Genomic DNA, 20,431 nt, shown 5'->3' with positions numbered 1-20,431 from the left:
GTTCTATCTCTTCCTTGAAACCTTCCAACAGCTCTACTTCACACTAATTTTTCCCACTTTGAAATATCCTGCTGCAGACATTGCTAGAATATTACCACCTGCTTTGTAATGACACTGCCCGTACCTCTAGACCTTACCATCCATCCTGCTACAAGCCGTCAAGAACCAGCAGACCTTGCCATTCACCCTGCAGACTACTTTTCATATATATGTATCTTCTCTCCATTAAGAGTAGGAACCATTTCTTTTTTTATATATGAATCTCCATAGCACACAGTCCAAATGCTATAATTTTTTTATTCCATTCATTCATTCATTCATTTATGTGAAAGGTTCTTAACCTTTTCTTTCTTTTACGGAACTCTTTGACAATCAGGTGAACCCTACGACCCCTTCTGTGAATTTTTTAATTGTAAAGAAATATTAAATTTCAGTTAGAAATCAATAAAAATAACAACATATTTTTTCCCCAAGTTCCAAGGCACTTGAAATTCATCCATGTGGATCCTAAGTTAAGAACTCAAACATACATTTATAGTCAATACCACACAATTTATTACTAAAGATATACTGTTAGATGGTTAGAATTGTAGGAATTGATAATGTTTAGCATGGGAAATAAAATAATTAGGAGATACATGACAACTGTCTTCAAATATTTAAATACTGTCATCCAGATTTAGTTTATGCTTCTCTGGAAGGTAGAACCGAATGAATGGATGCCAGTCAGATGAATGAAGACCAGTTCACTACAGAACTATTGCATTAAACACACTTTTAACTTAGGGAAATTCAGTTAAGATGCTTCTTAGAATGATGACTCCCCAATCAATGATCTGTCAGTACTGTAGTCACTTAATCTTCTCTCCCCTCCATCCTGATAGGTGCCTGAAGAACCCAAATACAGGAACTGACATTCTTGGACACCACTCCTCTGGGAATGTTCCCTATTCCCTTCACCTTTCTTTTCTTAAAATGCATTCATAGGCCTGATCACACCCCTACTGAGAGGCTTCACGTTTCTTGCCCACACAGAGATTTCCTTTACGGTGGTTTCAGGTGGAACCTTTATAACAGGAAATGGTAAGCCCAGGCATTTGTATAACATGTTCTTCTGTTGGAAAAGTTAGCCTGCTGCTTCCTTCTTTGGGGCAAGGACATAAAAGGTAGGGTTGAAAGGTTGGTATTTGTTTTGAAGGTATTTGTTAGTGTCACCCCTTCTTCAACTTTTTATCTTCTCTAGAGTGACACTGATTACAGAAAGTCCCCTCCCATCACCTTGAATAGTCTTCCAACGGAATGAGAAAGTAATGACATTTCTACATGATTAAATGTGATGAGGACTGGAAAGGAATTAAATTTTGGGAACACAAGCTATGAGCTATAACATTTTGTTTATGGATATCAATAATTTGCAAGAAAAGAGCCTCTATGCATTGCTCAAGACTCTTCTCAAAGGGGGACAGTTTTCAAATGAGAAGGAACAACAACAAAAAAAAAAAAACCCAAAACAACCCAGCGGTATAAGGAAGAACTTTGTAACAATCTCAGTAGTCAGTAAAATGGAATGGTTTTAGACTACCTTTCTACTGCTTCTATTTATTGCTCCTCATTATTAACCTCTGGGTCCAAGTCAAGCAAGTTTCTTCCATTCCACAGTTCCATTTCCCAGTTCTTCAGATAAATGAAGTCTATTATTCCAATTTTGTCTAACATATTAATTCTGTTGGTCTAACTGGGTTTCAATGTCTTTGAAGGCATGTTTTTCTTCTAATGATCTGTATAAACTTAATCAAGTATTTGACCTTTTCCCCCCCCTCCTATCTCTGTATCATCAAAGGCAGGGAACTGAAGGTATTAACTCCAAGTTTACTTTAAGCTATAAAATTATTTAAAATTTTCTTTTTTTTAACTAACACTTCATAGAATATTAAAAGCAGAAGGACTTTAGAGAACAATTATCCCCACACTACTTTTTTTGTAAAACAGAAATCTAAAGCCAGGGAGCTGTAACTTATTCATAGCTAGTAAGTGGCAGAAGTTGGACCCAATTCAGATCTTTTAGTTCTAATCCCTGTATTCTTTCTGCAACCCACATTACTCCACAAGGCCTAGAAAAATGCTAGACACTGCTTAGATACTCAATAAAGACTTGATATTAGAAAAGTCCTTGGGAAAAAAAAAAAACAACACACTAATAAACACTACATTAGGCAAAAGGAAAAACAGCAAGATGAAAAAGATACGTTGCATAAAAATTAAATATGAGTAAACAATTACTGCTTTATTTACTAATTTTCAAAGCAAGATCTTACTCAGGATCTATAAAAATCATTTGAATATCTATACAAGACACACATCTTATCTACCTACTCAGACCTCATCCTAGGGGACAATGTCTATTTTTGTTAACATGCAAAGCTTAATTGTATGAACTGAGAATTGAATGAAGGGCAAAAGATAGGCCCAAAAAACTTTAAAAAACTTAACCAGCACCAAATTAGTCTTAAATTTCCATTAAATTGACAAAGAAATTCAAAATTACAGTTCATAATACCCTTGCTGAGTTGCTAGAACTCTTCTGAGATAAAATATGTATTAAAGAGAGAAAAAAAGTCAACCTTGTAAATAATAATTCTGTGAGATAACTGAAAAGTAAATTATGCTATTAAAACTTTATGCCAGACAATTCCTTCAGTTTCATACATTCCATTATCTCTTGAATAAATATTTTTATATACCCACATACACTTATATTTACACATATTTATTCAAGAAATTACTGTTTCTTTGTCTGTTTATCTTAAAAGGAGATCTTTCATGGACATAGTTATCTTTAAGGGATCTCCATGTTAAGGAAAAAGTGTGAAATAAATATATCATTCGGGAAAATATAGCACAGGACAAATTACCAAAGAAGTAAACTCAAGAAAAGTAAAGATTGATTGTACAAATGTCATTAAAGTCAAAACATAAAATAAGATTTCACTTGCAAGTGGCCTAAAAAGATGCATAAAAATATAGCTATAGATACATGTATCTATCTATGTAGATATAGATAAATTCAATAGGAATGTAATAGAAATATACAGTATGGACATTTTATTTTATTCTGATGGAAAAAGTTAATAATATATGGCACTCAAACCCAAGAGAGATTAATGTTTTTAAAGTTAAATTTTAGAAGAAAGGGGAGAGGAAATAAGGACTTAACTGGGAATTAGCAACATACAAAATAAAGTTTGAGAGTAGAGAAGTAATTGAGAATTTATTCATTTTGTAAAGTTCCAAAAAATGTTCTCAACTTTCTATAGTATTTCCTAATGAATACATTAGATCAGATTAATCCAAAATCCTTGGATAAATGGAAAGAGCCAGGAGATTGAAGAAAAGCAGCAGATGCACACTGCTTGGCTTTATCTACTTCGCTTTTGATTCTCTTCTTCATGGCACACATCTAGATCATATAAGTATGAAGAAAATGCACAACTGGCTAAAGCATTTGGAACTAGTCTATGACTTGTACCTTAGAAGCCAAGCTCAGAATTCAGTTTTAAGGATATTCGAAGAAGTGGTCAGAAAGAAATAGAATGTAATCCAGCAAGAGCAATGCAAGATAATATAAATGGTAAGGAATAACAAAGTGAACAAATATAAGGTAAAGAAAAATTGACTATGTAATCATTAATTCAACAAATATTTATTAAGTGTTTAACTGCTTAAGGGACCATGGGACTCACAATGGTAAATTAGATATGCATAAACATTACTGCAAAAAAAATATCAAACTATAAATCAGGGATTAACATTAGGTGAGCATGAGTCAACAACAGAGCACTTTTAAGGAAAACAAACAAACTTATGATTCTGAGAAGCATAAAACCACAGACTAAGAAACCTAAGATAATACAATAGTGAAAATATAATTAGAACTTTTCAGATCCTTATTGTGAGCCTGGGTACTAGTATTAAAGAGGGATCAAATGAGAGTTTCCAAAATCATAAATAGGTTGGAATACAAAGTCAATGTAGAAAATATAATTATTTAATATACTGGAGGAGACAAGGTTGAAGAAAAAATTTTTACAACAGTATAAGGATGTCTCAAGAAGTTGGAGATCAGCTAGTTCACAATTTCTCTAAAGATGAGATGAGGAAATCAGTGAATTGTGAATAGTCTAGGTTTAGATGTCAGATTATTTCTGGTCTAAAAGCTTAAAAAGGGAATAGATTCTAATTCATCATACATGATTTAACTGTGATCCTGAATGAAGATGAATAGGTTACATTTATTCCTGTAGGTTTACGTTGTGCCAAAAGTTCTATGAAAGTATAACTTGTTACATTACCCAAGACTATCCCTCATCTATTCAGTTTGAAGAAAATTCTCATGTTGTAGTCAGAAAAGGGCAATACTATTTTACAGTTGTGAATTCTATGTGAAACTTTCATAAATGTCAAAATAACTATAGATAATGAACTTATTACTTCTCAGTTATTTTACCAAGCAAATTATCTCCATTTTTTTTTTTTAAAAAAGAGGCAGTTACTTAAATATCTAAAATGATAGGGATTGCATTCAATGTGCCTGGGGGACTAATGCTATAATACATTGTTCCACTAAGCAAACCATTGACATTCAAATGAGACAAAAGAAGAAAAGAGGTTTTAAAAAAATCAATCTCCAAAAAAAATTCTTACCTATCCTAATTAAAGGCTTATAAAACTGGACCTGGAAACAAAGCACCAGTGTCCATTTAATATTAGGCCATCTTTCCTAAGTAATTATTGTAAAAGCATCCTACAGCATATTACCTTTAAAATGTAATTATTTTACATGCATTTATTTTCTTATCAAATGTGCCTCTGACCTTACAGTGTGACCTGTTAGAGATTATATCCACAATCATGAAAGGACAGCAGCTTAAGGGAGGGAAAAAATCAACAATGCACTCAGAGTGCTTAGAAAGTTTTAGAGTTTAACAAAAGTCTACACATTCTAGAAACCCATAGCCAATTAGCAAGTAATTGTAAAGAGATGGTAAAGCTAAAAAAGAAACCTTTGGTGTTAACAATTTACTGAACTATTTATATTAACCACTGGAAGTTTTCAACATTCCCCTTGGTTAAGGATGGCTATGGAAATTATTGACTCTGTAAATCCAGTTTCTACTACTGTTAAGTAGATTTGCATTCTGGTGGGAATGAACTGCATTCCTGTGAGTTCCTCAGTCTCTCATTATCCACTTCAGGACCCAGAAGCAGTTTTCCAGTCCTTGAACATCCTCTTCTTTGAAAATATCATTTTCTCAATTCACTTTCAGAAATAAATGCATAAAAAGCGCAGTTAGGAAAAGTATACCTAGATGAGAAAAGTTCTTAGGAGAGATCCAGATTCTTCAAGTCTTAAAAGTTTGAACTCCCTTTGATTTAAAAGGGGAAAAGAAGCTGATTCTTATCAATTAATTAAAAAGAATGAAATAACAGTAAACAAAGAAGTAGAGGAGCTAAGAAACTTAAGGAGTTGGGACTCTGGGATTGTAGCTCTCCATTCACTGATTTAACAAATTAAGAAGGTTCTAGGGAAGAGTGGAGAAGGAGCAGCTAGGGATTAGAAAGCAACCTTCAGAGTCACTACAAGTTCTAGTTCTGAACCGGTGAAGGCTTACTCTGTATAATGAACCAATGCTTCACGCTTGATGTATTGGCATCTTTTTGAAGTCCTGAAATTGCCATAAATTTGTTCATTTAGGTGAAAGGCCGGTAGGAGCGTATAACCTAAACCTATGAGGACCAAAATAATAAGGTAACAATCAACCCTAACAGGAGTGAAAATAGAAGACTTTCCCCTCTTCAGATGAGCGACACTGATTCCACGGGGGTAAAACTAGCAGAGGCCATTGGCCAATCATCAAAGCTTCTCTCTTTCTCCCTCTCGAGGACACCGAGGACTAGAGTTGCCCGATTTGAGCATCCCGCGCCACCCATGCACCTCCCCGAGCATCACCCGACCTCTCCTCCTGTGTCTCCCTCTCTACTCGGTTCCCAGCCAAAGGATTATCTCTCCCGGACACGTTTCATTCACTGAGCCCCAGAGATGTAGGGATTTGGTTGGAGCTAAGAACCGGAAAACACGCATGCATGCAGATCAAGTTGTTTGAACCTATGTGTTACACATCTCTCTGTACAGGCACAGGGGATAGAAAACATCCCCCAGTGGAGGAATCTACGGGGCAGGGAATCTGGTCCTGGTGAAAGGCGGAAAGATATGTCTCTCCCCCGCCAAAAAGAAAAAAAAGGGGAAAAAAAAAACTGCAGCTGCCCATAGCAGCAAGTTCGCTCTCTTTTCCTACATGTTGAAGATCGAGGAAAGACTGAGAGTGCCCACGTTAGAGTGCGGAGCCAGGTCTGAGGGTGGCTTGGGTAGTTCCTAACCACCAACGACCAACCGCAATCCGGGGAAGCAGAAAGAAACATTCAGGCAAGATGTTGCCCGAGATCCTTAACAGATACTCTATTAAGATAGCCCCCCCCCACACACACACACACAAAAATTGAAGCCCCAAACTGCAGACATCCGGCAGTCCCGGGGGGCTGGGCGCCGGGAGTCCCTGGTGGACAACCCTCCACTCTGCCAGGAAACCCAGAGAACAGCGAATCCGCTCCTCCTCACCCCTACTCCTCCTGCACCCTGGTCCCGGGAGCCTCTTTGCTCCCCTCAGTTAGGGAAAAAGAGCAGCGGCGGCGTGGGTGTCGTGGAGGAAGGGGAAGAGTGCGAGCAGTGAGGGCATCTTTCCTGCGCCCCAAGCCAGGCATCGCGGAGACCAGGGCACAGGCAAAGGCGCCACCGAGACGGGGTCCTTCCCACAGCAGGAGTTCTACTAAGTTTGCCCAGGCGAAGGCAGCCCGGACTCCGAAGTCCTAGCTCAGCGCCCTGCCTAGCGCCCCGGGCGCCCGGCTTGGTGGCCTCTGGCCCCGGGGAGACGGGACTGACCACCTTCCTGGGGGGCACCGCTCCCTCGTCCCCCCGGCTCGCGCCTGAGGATGGCCAACAATGAAGAAAGAGCGGGGAGAGGAGAGTGCAAGGGGCGCGGGGGCATGTGCACACAATGAGGCCAAGGGGAGCCCCAAGTGACCAGCGGGAGCGGCCCCGGCCGCGGGTCTGGGGCTCCAGGAGTGCCAGAGGACCGGCATCGGCAGAAAGTGAACATTTTCAACTCAGCAACAGGGGGGAAGGAAGGGAGAGCAGGGCTGAGGGGCAGGGGCGCGCCGGCCGGCCCCGGCCCCCTCCACCCTCCCTCCGGCCCCCGCTTACCTGCTATTTCCTGGTAGGGTACATTGACCAGGCTGAATCCTTTGGCACTGTAGGCTTGCCTGACCTCACTGCAGCTCCGAGCTTTCCCATCCGCCTGGACTGAAAGTGCCAGCAGCAGCAGCCCGGTGGTGAAGGAGAACAGCAGAGCCCCGATCCGGGAAGGCATGGTGCAGCATGCAAATCCAACTCAGTAAATAAATCCCAGGTCCGGCACCGTCTTCACCTTGCCCCGAACGTCGGGATGCCTCCGGAGCCAGCGGCGCCCTCCCCCCACCGCCCTGTCCCCTTGCCCACCCCCGCCCCCCGCCTCCAGTGGAGGGGATGAGCCACCCAGACCTCTCAGCAAACTTTTACAAGCCAGATGGAAGATGGCAAGCGAGCCAACCAGGGCAGTCTTGTAAAGCAGCCGCCTTTCTCCTCTCTATCCCCCAAAACCGAGAGAGAGGGAAAAGAGAGAGGGTGGGAAAAGGCATAAGGGGCTGGAGGCTGCGATCCGAGTTTCCGATCAGCAGAAATCCGGGAGTCCCCGCGAGCCCGGCTCTGCCCGTGGGAGAGTGAAGGTGGGAACCGCGCGTTGCCTGGGCGAGAGGGGAGGATGGGGAGACTGGAGTGAGCGGCTCTGGGCGCGCTGCGCCTAGCTCTGGTGGATGTGAGTGCCCGGGAGGATGTGTGGTGTGTAGACACAGCTTCGCCCAGGCTGCCCGAGGCTGAGAGAGCCCTTCTGAAGGGGGAAGAGAGAAATCCTGTGGACACAGTGTGAGAGAGGGAGGGAGAAAGAAGGCGAGAGAGAGGAGAGAGAGAGAAACGTGCTACACATTGCATAGCCGGAATACAGAGGCCGAGCGGGAGGAAAATCCTGGAGTGGATTCTGGGCTCGGCAAAGAGCTTAAACGAAACGGGAAACGTGCCTGAATCGATCACCCCCTGGTACCCTTCTCTTCACATTGCCCACCGTGCTCCTCATTACTACTTTAGCTGAAAGAATGAAGTATTAGAGAGAAACCTAGAAGAGTCGAAACTGGTCAAAATACAGGATGTGGGATATAGAAGCCTTCTAACCATATATATTGTTATGCAAAACTCCATTTTTGCATGCATAGAGGCCAGAATATAGATTAATTTGTAGTTTTTCTTAATATAATCATGACTTTGGAAGAGGAGAAAATGTACATTCTAGGGAACACACTACACTGAAAGAGAGCAATCTTTGGCTCCTCTTAAGTGATAATTTTCTTTTCTTTTCTTTTTTCTATCACAGACAGCAGTACCCCAAGGGAACTTGACAAGGGAACAATCTGTCTTGCGATTTTTGGTTCTTTACTTCAAAACTTCCCTTTTCTTGAAGTTCTGAGGGTAGCCAGTTTAGCAATCCGCATAAATAGATTTCCAAAATGCCAAGGGAACTCTCAGAGTAAAAGGGAAGAAGGAGCCCATGGTAAGCCCAAGGCAAAAGAAAAGTCTAAAGAGTCAGTAATGGATGATTTAAAAAGGTCATTGCTTTCTCCAGATGTTCTCTCATACAGACTTTTCATTTTCTTCCAATCTTGCAGATAGACTTCCTGAGTGAGAAATTTAAACTCTCTCTTCTTTTAGCCTTCCTATTTACTCCAAAAACGTTATAAGGTAGAATCAGAATGAAAGTCCATTTTGCCACAATTTTGACTGACATTCTTTCACTAATGGGCAACCCAAATTTCCTAAAGAGAACTGCTGATCGGAGGTGCCCAAAATAGATGAAACTTTCATATTTAGGAGTTTGGACATAGAAATGTTTCCAATGAAGCTGACAAAATAATAAAATGTAAAACTAAAGCAGGTTAACTTATGGAACAATATATAGGTTGTTATGATTACACCATAAAGTCCTAGAGGACAAAAACTTGGATCTTTGGGGTTCATCTACAAAATCAATACATGTTATGAAACAGCAAATCATTCTTGCTGATGCCAGTAATGGTTATGAGTCACTCAGGTCACCACCGCTACCACCACCATCATCATCATTAACATCATTACCATTTTTTATTCTATTTCCTTCCTACTGGCCAAAGATCCATAATCTTCTTGATTTAGTCTTCCAAAATGGATCCCTTGATAACCAATATGATATAATATTTGAAACTTTGTACTTGAGTCCTTTCATGACCTCATTTGGGTGTTTTCTTGGCAAAAATACTGAAGTGGTTTGCCATTTTCTTCTCTAACTCATTTTCCAGATGAAGAACTGAGGCAAACTGGGTTAAATGACTTGTTAAAGGTCACTCAACTAGTAAATGTCTAAAAATGAATGTTTCAGTAAATAGTCTAAAAAGGAAATGTCTGAAACTCATGAGAAAGACTCTTCCTAATTCCAAGTTCAGCACTCTATCCACTCTACCACTTAGTTGTCCTAATACTGAACAAGGCATAAATGCCTAATCAGAACCTTACAACTGGCTTTACTTTAAAAAAATCAGTAGCTGAAACTTGATCACATTATCTAATTTCCCTAAGATTCAGTGTCTTTGTCTGAAATATGAAGAAACTGGATTAATTAGAATAAAAAAATAAAAACTGGAATGTGAATGCTTCTTAAAAATGATCTAGTCCAATCTATCTTATTTTAGAAATAAGGAAATTGGAATTTAAAGAGGTGCAACTACTTCCACGAATTTCAACAAATTAATAAAATCTTGGTTTTGAACTGGAATCACTTCATTTTTTATTTTAGTTTGCTTCCCAGAATGTTAAAAATAGAGAATTTTGTACAACTTTATTAAGTTATTATTCATTTATTAATAACAAATTATATATTATAAATAAATGTCACCTCTGTGTTATACCTACATCATATCCAGATCATTTAAAAAAGTCAATATTTAAGGCCATGGAATAGAAAAGCCATAGCAGTTGTAGCAGGAACTTCTATGAAAATTATCACTGTTACATATGACACTTACAAAAAAAAATTACCATTATAATTTTTGGTAACCTGTTCAACTCTGTTCTCCAAAATCAATTTCATCCAAGTCAGAGAGGAAGGGAAGGTGTTGCCCTGTTTTAAATACATAATTAGGTGGTTGGAAATGAGCAGATAGTACCCTTACTTCTTGTTTTACTCTGTTCTTTACTTCTGAGTAGATAGGGAAACAATAGCATTCCTAAAGAAAATTTGAGAAAAATATATTTTGAGGTACTATATTCCTCTTGTTTTTATGCAATCAATCTAAAGAAAGAGGTTCATCTATGAAGAAACATAGGATCATTTTCAGGGAATCTAATAGAAAAAAATTTCAAACTTTTAAGTCCTTCATTTATTATATTTGAAATAATTTTACCTCAACACATCATCAACATATGTGAATGGTGGTATTATCATATTTTGGTGTACTTTGAAGTCTTCATTTAAAAATTACTCTGATGCATCCATTCCTCTAATGGACAATGAAACCATTCTTTGTCTACTCATGAGATCCTCATCTATATCTTGCCATAATTGTGCTATGTACACAGACGCTTTTCTCACATCTGCTCAAAATTGCACAGATATTTTTGCTATTTATCACTTTATCCTGGTCATGCATTTATTTAATCTGATGGCATCTTTTTTTGGCTACTTCTGCTGGCCAATTCTTTTTTTTTTCTTTTTAAATGTGTTGAAATTTATTCACCCTCCCCCCATGGCTCTTTAGGTAATCTTCAACTCTAATTCTTATGACTTAGCAGAGCATACAATGCAAACAAAAGATCATCATTTTTAAAGGTAGGTCTTTATTTCAGTAAGCAGTTTGAAAAGCCTTCATTGGAAATTACTATACTAATTCTGAATGGAAATTCAACCCAGTTCTGTGGAATTCTAGGCCCGCATGTTGCCTATTTGTGATATCTTTACAAGATACTTGTTTTGATAGACTGGTTCATTGGATTTTCCATTGAAATTTAGGGTCTTTACTCTGAACGTTCTTGATCCATTTTTTTTTCTTCTGTAGATCATAGGATCACAGAAATAGAACCAGGGTAGATCTTAAAAGCCATCAAAATCAACCTCCTTATTTTATAGATTTTTATAAAATAAGTGTCAGAAAGGATAGAGCACAGAATCTGGAGTCAGGAATATTTGAGTTGAAATCCAGCATCTGATCAACACTAATTGTTTTAACTCTGGGAAATTCATTTGACTTCTATCTCAATTTCATTATCTTTAAAATGGGGATAACAACAGAACTTGACTCCTATTATTGTTTTGAGGAGCAAATGAGGTAAAGTTCTATATGAATAATTATCACATCATCATTATTTTTATTTTTAGTAACAATTTATCTAAAATTCAAAAAGTTAATAAGTTTCTGAAGTATTTGAATGCCAACCTGTTAATTCCCTACTTAGGACCTCCCCCCCCCTTCACAATGCTATGCTGTGTTTAGTTATGTCAAACTCCTTTTTAATGATTGTAGATCTCATTTGGGAGACAGCAGTATTCCAGGCCATGAGGAAATCAACATAAAGTCATTTTCCAAGCAAGAACATCTGTTGTTATATTACCATCTTTAAGTCAGTTATCTCTACATTTTTGTTCCTTTCTTTAATTCCTGACTTTATAATGATCTGAAGATCAAAATTATGTCTGTTGTTGCAAAACTTAGGTAATTTTGTTTGTTTGTTAATATGCATGGAAGATCTTTTTAAAAGCAGTTTACAAACATATAAGCATAGTGAGATTTTTTTATCCTGTACATCTTTCAATCAGTTATGTGATTGTAAAGATAGTCTGTTATGGAATACCATTTATAAAGTCCACCTATTCTCAAAACCACCAAGAATGGGCAATTATGTGGCACTAATAAAACTTTTTTCTAGATGAGAAATTAGATCTATGTGTCAGTTACTTAGTCACACTTTTGGATGATAAGAAAAGCTGATTGTTGTTTTTACATTTTCTCTCTCATTTTTAGATACCCTAAAAATTGATTCTATGATGTTCTTCAAATTGTGTAAACATAATCATGGATTATACTTACTCTAATGACTAAAAATTTTTTGTTTTCTTTGCTGCCATTTCTTCCACTTCTAACAGTACAGTGACTATGTCAATGAACTATAAATGTGATTCCTACAATGTCCTTAAGAATAAAAAAAAATAGTTCATTATGGAAAATAATCTTTACAGATCTTTTCCATTTTCTATTAGTTGCTATCCTCTATTCAGGTTCATCCTTCAGTTTTTGGTGTTATTTTCCTTATCTGATTCATTTAAATTTTCTATAAACCTATCCTTCATTTTACTCTTTCACATTTTATGAGGCACAATTAGTTTTATTTACCTTCCATATTTCTCTGTAAGATTTAACCAGTGATTTTATATTTTAAAGACTATTTCAGTATGGCAAAATGATCTGTAGTTTGTTGCCAGAAGTGAATTCTGGGCTCCTGTGTTCTCTTCATGTGGCAATTGACTTAGATCAATTAAAATTTTGTGGAAAACAGTTTAGATTGGTTTCAGTGACCTTTCATCCATCTATTTCACATTTTTCTCTCAATAACTTAAGTAGATGAGTTTGGAGATTCATTATTCATGTAAATGGCAATGATTTTCATGATTATCTTTTTGAAAATACCTATCATGAGTAGCAGAATAAGAGATGATAAAAAAATTCCACCAATTTATTTATAAAATGAACATAAGGATATTAAGGATTATATACTCTTATTGAAGGAAATCAAAATAACTGATTCTCTGAAATAATTTTAACATAAAACACATATAACAATATTTTCCAATGAAAATTATTATTAGAAGAATTAGCAATATACTTTTTTTATTATTATTTTTCTGGATTTTTTGTAGGGCAGTGGGGTTATGAGACTAGCCCAAGGTCACACAGATAATAATTATCAATGTTGGGTTTGAGCTTCTTCCAATACTTCCAATACTTCTTCCAGAAGTATTGCTTTAATCACTGTACCACCTAGCTGTTCCCAGCAATATACTTTTAAGAAAACACTATCCTCACATGCAGTCACAAAATTAGTGTAATATCTTTCCTTCTATTAACTTGTTCTAAGATCTTTTCTATTTCCTACTATAGGCCTCATCAAAAACTGAAAACATGATTCCTGCACACAAGGAGTTCAGGAGATAGCACGCATGAAAAAAAGACTGGGCAATTTTGTATTATATACAGTTGAGTAATGAGTTTTGTACCACAGTCTATCAGGTTTTCATTTTTACAATTGAGGGTGAAATGAGTAAGAAGTAGATTAGTCAAGGAAAGATTCTATTAACAGGTAGGACTTGAAATAAGTCTTTAAGGATAAGATTTGAAGAGCTACACAGACTAGGAAGGAACATTCTACACAAGGGGAATAGTATCTATTAAAAACAGAGGTTAAGAGTATTATGGTCTGGGGTAGCTAGGTGGTGCTGTGGATAGAGCACAGGCCCTGGTGTCAGGAGTACCTGTGTTCAAATCCAGCCTCAGACACTTAATAATTACCTAGCTGTGTGGCCTTGGGCAAGCCACTTAACCCCATTGCTTTGTAAAAACAAAAACAACAAAAAGAGTATTATGGTCTGGAGAGCAATATGGAATTATGCCCAAAGGGCAATAAAACTATTCAAACCCTTTAACCCAGTAATTCCAATTCTAGGTCCATATTGGAAGAAATTATAAAAATCAGAAAAAGTCTTATATGTTCCAAAATATTCATAGTGCCTCCTTTTATAATGGAAAAGAATTGGAAATTGAGGGGATGCCCATCAGTTCAGGAATGGCTAAACAAGTTATGGTACATGAATGCTATGGAATATTACTGTTCTATAGACCATAAATGGTCAGACTCTAGAGAATCATGGAATGAATTACAGGATCTGATGCTGAACAAAGGGAACAGAACCAAGAGAACAATGTATACATTAAGAACAACACTGTGAGATGATCAACCTTAATAGAAACAACTCCTCTCAGCAGTTCAGAGAGTTAAGACAACTGTATCAGACCTGCTATGGATTATATTGTCCCATCCAGAGGAAGAAAAGCAAAACAAAATAACAACATCAACAACAATAAAAGAAAAGCCAGCGCTTCAGAATCTGATTAATACTTTAGAAAATTTATCTCTTATGTATCGCTTTCCCTTAATCCTAATTCCTCATACTGAAAATGATTAATCTATAAACATATTTATCCAAAATACATATGTAGAATGCTGACCTGACTGTTAGACACTGAGGGGAGGGGGTGGGAAGGTAAGGTGGAAGGAAATTTTGTAACTTAAAAAATATACATGTGCATATGGATAAAAAAATAAAAAAGAACATGTGTATTCAGAATATATTAAAGGACTAAATCAATAAAATGTAAGTCCCAGGTTGGGGGTGGGGATAAAGGTGGATAGGTAGCTTATGCCAAGAAAGATTGGAAAGGGCTTTAGTTTTCCACACCTTTGGAAAGCAGAAAATCATTAAAAGTGTCTGACTGATCAGGAAACTGTTATCTGTCTTTAGAAACTTGAAAATCATTCTTATATCAATGCCAGATTAGTGTATATTATATAAGATATCTCTGAACCCATATCCATATGCAAGATTATGAGGTTGGACTAAAGTGATAGCAGTGGAAAAGGAACAGATCACTTTACACTAAGCATTGAGGTAGCTTAATGTTTCACTGATTCAAGAAAATACAGACCAGAGATTATAGGATAATAGATTTAGAATTGGAAGGGCCATAGAGGGCCCTGTATCTAACCCCCTTATTTTATACATGAGGAAACTGAGACTGAAAAATTAAAATGACTTGTTAGGGTCATGTAGCTAGTAAATAGCTGAAGAAGAATTCACTTCAGGTCTCTCAAGTCTCAAAATCCAATGCATAATTTATCTACTACTTATCTGTGACAATAATAACATGAAGGTTTTGAACCCAAATAACTAGAAGATTAACATTTTTTTAGATTTTTTTTTTTGGCAAGGCAATGGGGTTAAGTGGCTTGCCCAAGGCCACACAGCTAGGTAATTATTAAGTGTCTGAGGCTGGATTTGAAGTCAGGTACTCCTGACTCCAGGGCCAGTGCTCTATACACTACCCCACCTAGCTGCCCCAACAAATCAACTTTTAACAAATAATTGAGGGTTTTGGATATCTAAGAAATTTTACTAGATATTATAAGAAATAAGAAGATGAAAAGGCTTAGTCTCTTATCTTTAAGGAGTACTTTTAATTTGGCCATTTAATAATAATTTACAGTGCTATCACTAGTAATTACTAGTAGTAATTTTTTAAAAATATTTATTTAGTGTATCATATTTTACAAAGCATTTACCCCAAATTGTATCTTCATTACTCATATGTTTTACATGATAGGTATTTTCAACACATTTCTCAAATAAGGAAACTGAGAAAAGTAAAGTTTTTCTGTGAATACTAAGTGTTGGAAACAGAAACTAGAAGTCTGGAGTTTTCAGACTTTCATGCCAGAACACTTTCTATCAAACCACATTAGCTCCAAGACAGACAATTAGGGATAAGGAATTGATTTAAAGAAATGAAAATAACCAGTTATTTTCAGAAAAGACTTTGAATCAACTAGAGATGCAAAACAGTTTGAATGATATCATAGAACTAAATATTCTGAAGCACCTATCATAATTAAGGTAAGCGAAATGTAGGGATCAATAAGGAAAAGAATGAAGAGTGAAGAGGATAGGGCTAAAGACTAAGGCTGGAGGATATTTAAATTTGAGGGTACAAGAAGAAGGAAACAAAAGAAACAAAATAATTTATTGGACATACAGAAAGAAACTGCTGATTTTGTGACATCAAAATAACAGAAAAAAAGTTTTAATAACTTGGAGGTGGTATCAATTTGCTGCTGAAATTTCAAAAGGAAAATTCCTGGACTCCTTAAAGAAAGTCTGTCTGGTAGGGTGCCTAAAGAGAGAGAGGTTTGATCCAAGGGGAAAGAAAATGGAACAGGTGTAGGTCATTCATCTTAGGAAATTGGGAAGAAAAAATTGAGGAGAAAGGAGGGATAGAATACAATTAGCTACTCATATAAGGTCTTAAGGTTTTCCAATGGTTTTCTCATGTCTTATTTCTTTGGATCACCAAACAACCTTGCAAAGTAAAAAGAAACTGAGGCTGAAAGAGGATAGGTGGCTTCCCAACTTTCACACAGCTAGTAATGACCAAAGGTAGGATTTGAATTCTGGTCTTCCTGACTAAAGTTCAGAACTCAATGCAATGCACACCTACCTCTTTCAGTAGGAGAGTGGAATTGGACTTTATGTTTCAAGTTTGTGGAGACCTGTGCATTTTGAGAAGAGGAACAAAATTGAAGATGCTAATAAATGTGAGAAATAAGAAGCTTTAAGAAAAATGGAAGCTGAACTTGAATCAATAGGCAAACTAGAAATCATCTAGTCAAATTCCTTTTCTGTTTTTTTAAATAAGGAAACTAATACATAGGTGTACCCATAACAGAAGTGAGACTAAAACCATTATTCCTTGACTCCAGTTCACTCTCCTATTACTGAATGAAACTGACAAAAGATGGAATAAACCCTCAAGCTTTATAAAAATAAGAACAATCTCCCTTTTCTCTGGGAGTAGAGGACATGATGAGGAAATCATTATAGAGACATATTAAAATCTAATTTGTTTCCCTATTACTATAAAAGAAACAGATAACTAACCACTTTTCAGAATTAAAAATGTTTTTGCATGAAAACATATATATGCATATATATTTTCATATATGTATAATATATATATATATATATATATATATATATCAGGACAAATTTCTTCAAATTGAATATTATGAAAACAAAATTCTGGACTTCTAAGTATCCAAAATCTTTGTTTGACAGAAATCTTAATGGCATTATTAGCCTATCTGTTGAAAACAGATATTTTAATGAAAAAGTTATCAGAAATTTAACAAGTGCTTTGTGATCAGGAGACTGCAATGATCCTTGAGTGGGTTACTGAGTTACATGAAAAAAGAGAGGTAATTTAGGTGACTAATGGTTAGAAATGATGAAAACAATGCCTCATTTTCTTTCATAGATTTCCCTATATCAGATCCTAGTAAACTGTTTAACATGTATTGAGCTTCAAGAATTCACCTAATGCAAATATAAACCAATTAAAATTATATCTTTAGGGCAGTTGAAAACCAGCTGGACTGCTAATGGTCCCTGGGGGAAGGCTAAACTCCAAGGGACAAGGGTAGTTCATGCCTTTGAAATGTTCTTTCTAGTCTCTGAAGCCAGAGTCTGTTTGGCCTTCAGAATTAGAGGCCATGTCCATCTGTTTAATCAGATTTTTGCCTAATTGATATGGCAGTGTTTAGCCAAGAGAATTTAAAACTTTAATTATTTCATTGAGTTTGGTTTTTGGTTATCCCAGAAACAAGTCAATGAAAGCATTCTACAATCTGAAAAAAAAATTGTGCATCACTAAATTTCAAGCCTTCCCATAAGGAGATTAAATTGGACATATTTAACCAATTGACTGCATTTGTGGACCCTGGTTCTTATCATGTTAATATTTGGAATCCAAGACACCAGCTTGCAGTGACTTAAAGCTGATTTCATTGCCAGGAATCAGTCAAAAGACAACATATACAACAAAAATGTAATAAATCCAATATGAGAGTTTTCTTTTTCCTATCCAAGATCCCTTTGGGTAAAGTATTTTGATAGTAAATAAATCTATTGTCTCATCAAAAGTAGATAGATACTTTCTCCTATGATACAGACTGCCACCAATTCTACCTTTCTTCTCTTGTATACACACACACACACACACACACACACACACACACACACAGACACACACACACACAGCTCTTTTCTATGTTATTCCACAAAAGCTCCAGATAGAGTCTACCCTGTGTAAAAAGTACTTTCTACAAGTTCTCTTCATAGTTTTGTATCATTTACCTCAATTATCTCATGACCATTTGAGCATGTTGCTAGATTATCTTTAAAAAAAAGTGATTCATTGGTAATTATACCCTGAATTATTATTCATTTTTAAATTATGGTATACTTATTGATGATAATTATAATCTCCCAAACTCTCCAATCTAGAAATTCCTAAGCTTTCTTCAAGGACATTTGCTTGCTAGGCAAACCAAATTACCTTGTAAAATTTAGAGATGTTGAATCCCTCTCACCTGTAACATAGTTTTCTCTGTCTTAATATCCTATATAAACCCATCTAGCACCTTGGGTGATCCAACACTTTCTGTGTGGTACCTGGAATTGCAGCTTATTTGTCCTGATTCAAGACGTCAGTTTTGTTGTATTGACTATTTTCATTTAAATTCAGACTGGCTCTAGATTTTATATGATATTTTAAAATTTGCCTAGCACTGCACATATGTATCACAGTAATTTTCAAAGGTAGAGTTTCTATAATCCCTATTCTATAGGTTAGGAAGTTGAGAGCAAAAGATGTTAAGTGATTTTCCAGAGTTACTTAGCTAGTTGGGGGCTAGGGAAAGTCATTTATTAAGACAAGATTCAAATTCTTCAGTCTACCACACTTGTCCACTTACCATCTAGATAACTCCATTGTGTTAACATGGACTATTTGTGCTCAAACTGTGGTAGAGCATTCAGATGAAATATTGATCTGGTCAACCACAGTCCAACAAACTAATTTTTCTCTAGCATAATGATGTCATTTTGGGCCTCTTCTATAAAGAATAAAAGAACTGGAACTCTACTACTACTACTACTACTACTACTACTACTACTACTACTACTACTAAATTATTCATGTTTTCTCATTGGAAAAGAAAAAGCAAAACAAAATAAAATCTAATATAATCTGTCATATTAATAAGTAACAAGAGTATAAAGAGACTATATAGAATTAAAATAGCTAATAAAGTATGAAATATACAAGTATAAATACTTAGGCATAAGTATCTATATATACATTTATACTTAGTATAAATATATATAAGTAAAAATATTTAAGTATAAAATGACACAAAAAGACAATCTATGTAGGTATGCAATAATTATTACAATTTCAGTTATTAATCGTACAAGAAATGATTATGTGATTAAACTATAAATTTAAAGCATCTAGGAAAAAAAGACTGGCATTCTTTTTTTGCAATTTTTAAATATATTTTATTGGTTTTCCAATTATTTACAATAGTAGTCTCTACTTGTCATTTTTGTAATGTTTTGAATTTTACAATTTTTCCCCCACCTCACTTCCCTCCCCCACACTCCACAGAAGGCAGTCTGATAGTCTTTACATTGTTTATATGCTATACATTGGACAAAATTGAATATGTTGAGAGAAAAATCATATCCTTAAGAAAAAATAAAACATAAGCAATAGCAAAATTATGTAACACATAAGGCAACTTTTTTTTTTTTATTGAAGGTAATAGTCTTTGGTCTTTGTTTAAACTCCACAGTTCGTTCTTTGGATGTAGATGGTATTCACCATCACCGATACCCTAAAATTATTGCACTGATGAAACGAGCAAGTCCATTAAGGTTGATCATCACCCCCCATGTTGCTGTAATGGTGTGCAATGTTCTTCTGCTTCTGCTCCTCTCACTCAGCATTAGTTCATGCAAGTCTTTCCAGACTTCTCTGAATTCCCACCCTTCCTGGTTTCCAATAGAACAATAGTGTTCCATACATATACCATAATTTGTTCAGCCATTCCCCAGTTGATGGACATTCACTCGATTTGCAATTCTTTGCCAACACAAACAGTTGCTCTGAATATTTTTGTACAAGTGATGTTTTTACCTTTTTTTCATGATCTCTTCAGGATATAGAACTAGTAGGGGTATTGCTGGATCACAGGGTATGCACATTTTATTGCCCTTTGGGCATAATTCCAAATAGCTCTCCAGAAGGGTTGGATGAGTTCACAGCTCCACCAACAATGTAATAGTGTCCCAGATTTCCCACAACCCTTCCAACTATGATCATTATCCTTCCTGGTCATATTGACCGATCTGAGAGGTGTGAGGTGGTACCTCAGAGAAGCTTTAATTTGCATTTCTCTAATCAATAATGATTTAGAGTAATTTTTCAATTGATTATGGATTACTTTGATTTCCTCATCTGTAAATTACCTCTGCATATC

At 36.2% G+C, this 20,431-nt stretch overlaps 1 protein-coding gene across 1 annotated transcript in view; it reads right to left on the bottom strand.

Annotated features, from left to right (window-relative positions):
* GPC6 (glypican 6) overlaps positions 1-7,560 on the bottom strand; it is a 1,417,939-nt gene extending 1,410,379 nt beyond the window's left edge. Inside the window, exon 1 of the mRNA XM_074191897.1 lies at positions 7,316-7,560. Coding sequence (XP_074047998.1) covers positions 7,316-7,481 — 166 coding nt within the window. The 5' untranslated portion in view covers positions 7,482-7,560. The remainder of the gene's footprint in view (positions 1-7,315) is intronic.
* Positions 7,561-20,431: the final 12,871 nt, after the last annotated feature.

This window comes from Macrotis lagotis, chromosome 6 (assembly GCF_037893015.1).
Source record: "Macrotis lagotis isolate mMagLag1 chromosome 6, bilby.v1.9.chrom.fasta, whole genome shotgun sequence".
In the NCBI taxonomy this organism is placed as follows: Eukaryota; Metazoa; Chordata; class Mammalia; order Peramelemorphia; family Peramelidae; genus Macrotis; species Macrotis lagotis.
This window is presented reverse-complemented; position numbering and strand designations above follow the sequence as displayed.